The sequence below is a fragment of the Lipotes vexillifer genome, unplaced genomic scaffold (assembly GCF_000442215.2).
Source record: "Lipotes vexillifer unplaced genomic scaffold, Lipotes_vexillifer_v1.1 scaffold173, whole genome shotgun sequence".
Classification (NCBI taxonomy): Eukaryota; Metazoa; Chordata; class Mammalia; order Artiodactyla; family Lipotidae; genus Lipotes; species Lipotes vexillifer.
In genome coordinates this window covers 616,113-618,710 of record NW_006770924.1, presented here as the reverse complement: position 1 = coordinate 618,710, position 2,598 = coordinate 616,113, and the positions used below count along the sequence as shown (strand labels likewise).

The window sequence follows — 2,598 nt, the reverse complement described above, 5'->3', positions numbered from 1 at the left end:
AAAGAGTGTCATTCATCTACTCCAGTGAGTCAAACTCTAACTACATATCAGAGTCACCCGTGGTGCTTAGTACTGATACCTGGGCCCAACTCCTAGAAATTCTGATTCAGTTGGTCGAGGAGATCTGGGACTTTGTATTTTTTAAATCACTGATCTCCTATCTTCAAGAAGAAATTCTCAGACTGGGATAACCATTCATTATATTCTCTTGTGTTAATTATAATACTCCTCTTAATTCATTCTTTAGTTTTCTTTGATGTCTGTCCCAATGTCTAATGATCTCTTGATCCAAAACTTGGGGCAGGGAGACATCTATAGAAGATTTTTATTCCATTAGGCTCATCAAGAAGCACTTCTAAGATGATCACCCTATCAGTGGCCAAAGGAAGGACCAGTTTGGGGTATCATGCCAAATTTAACCCAGTATGAATCAGACAATTGCAATACTTCAGTCTTTCCAAGATACATAATTTTTATTAAATAGACTTGCATTTACTGTTTTCTCCTCTATCTTGTTTTTCAGTTTCTCCCAAAAACATAAGCCAAAGATGCAGTTGGGAATAAAGTCTTTTAGCAAACTATGACATGCTACATAGCATGGTCAGTATTAAATATTGGTAACCAAAGTAAAGTGCTGGGTGTAAAGTACCATTACCTTCATCTTCATAATGTTTCCTTTTCCCTCTCCTTGGCTTCCCTGAAGAAATGATCACAGTGGGAGGCTACCTCTGTTTGGAATGGGTTAAGTGGAGCATTTTCTGAAATGCTGTCCTGATGGAGCCTTTAAGCCAGACATTTAGAAGGAACTTGCAAAAATTCCTTAAGCCTCATGAAGATTAATGCTCTGTTATGTTCTGTGAACCTGGGGCAGGAATTGGAGCTAAATTTGCAGACATCTTTGGCAGATTTATGTCTACCCCTGAGATGAATAACCTACACGGTATTTTAGAAGTGCATTCTATGTAAAGTCCACCACAAAGCACGTGAAATCACTTCATAATAAGCTACAACACGGTTACATCTCCCTTAGACACTGGGAGGCCCCTTTAATTATTTCTTAGATACAGCCCACGGTCCTGGGATTAAAGACTGAACTCCAGGCTGAATTCCAGGCTGAACTGTGAATTCGTTCATTCATGCATGTTGGTTCAACTTTTGCATGTTCTTTGTGACTTGTTTTGCCCCACTTTTTTTTTTCTTTAATTGAGATGTGATTGACATATTGCCCCACTTTTTTTTTTTTTTTTTTTTTTTTGTGTTACGCAGGCCTCTCACTGTCGTGGCCTCTCCCGTTGCGGAGCACAGGCTCCGGACACGCAGACTCAGCGGCCGTGGCTCACGGGCCCAGCCGCTTCGCGGCATGTGGGATCTTCCCGGACCTGGGCACGAACCCGTGTTCCCTGCATCGGCAGGCGGACCCTCAACCACTGCGCCACCAGGGAAGCCCTGCCTCACTTTCTTAGATGAGCTAACCCCTTCCAAGAACTGAGAAATGAAAATGCCGTTGAGAAGAAAATTGGCATTGTTTTGATTTCGTTTTGTATTCTGAACTGTGTTCCACCTATATGATCTCTAAACTTAAGAAACTTACATAAATGTAGAAATCCATCTTCTGAATATTTAATATAAAATCCAAAGAACCTCCCATCTCATCAAAACCAATAAAAGATCAAAATTACTCACCCAACATATGTATTCCTCTCAGATCTCGTGGATGTATTGGAAGCAGGAAAACTCGAAGCCATACTTTGTATTATGAGGATAGTCACTCTTAAGTTGATATCAGGAAAGAAAAATATTGTGATTTACTACTAAATTATAGATCAAATTATGGTAGAATGACAATTTAGAATGCCACTCTCCCTTAAAACTTGTTTTCTTCCGAAATTGCTAATGGAACTTTTCCCTTAGCATTCTAAACTCCCTCATTAATTCAAAAATATTCTCCCTGACATGGCCTTTTAAACTACAGCCCAGCTCTCAGAGCAACACTTCCCCGAGAAGATAGGTTCCCTTTGAAGGTGTGGCATCCTACCTCTTTAATAGGATAGGTTGGTTAGCTTGTTAACTGTTGACCAACACACCTTTCCCTTACATCTGGCCTTGGTCCAGCATGGGTCTGGGGTAACACACAGACTTATTTACTTTTAGACAACTGTATACGGTTGCAAGGCCTCCATTGATTTCTGTAACAAATCCACCAGGTTGTCTCAGAATGTGTCCAGTACACGTGAGAACTTTCAGTTCCCAAACATTTCATTTTCTCACCTCATCCTACCTCTCATCAACTTGTTTTCATTCTTTGTGATCACAAGTGAGAAAAACACACAAAGTCAGGACCTCAGAACACCCCTTCATCTGAACTTTGCCCATTCAAATTCACACAGAAGTTCTGATAATTAAACAAAGCCTGTTTCCCAGGACCTCTTTATTTAGCTAAACCCGAGGCTGCCTGTAAAATCCAATGAAGCAGCTGTCCGAAGTCAGCACAGGTAGAATAACAAAATACAGACTAGTATTTTCAGAAAACAGGGTACCTCTGTTAAGAAATCCATGAATTTACTATGTTTGCTGCTGCTTCTCACTTTATACTTCTGG

The 2,598-nt window shown here is 40.4% G+C and overlaps 1 protein-coding gene across 1 annotated transcript in view; it reads right to left on the bottom strand.

Moving 5' to 3' along the window:
* Positions 1–1,762, bottom strand: part of UPP2 (uridine phosphorylase 2) — a 45,589-nt gene extending 43,827 nt beyond the window's left edge. The window contains exon 1 of the mRNA XM_007446449.1: positions 1,684–1,762. Coding sequence (XP_007446511.1) covers positions 1,684–1,745 — 62 coding nt within the window. The 5' untranslated portion in view covers positions 1,746–1,762. The remainder of the gene's footprint in view (positions 1–1,683) is intronic.
* Positions 1,763–2,598: the final 836 nt, after the last annotated feature.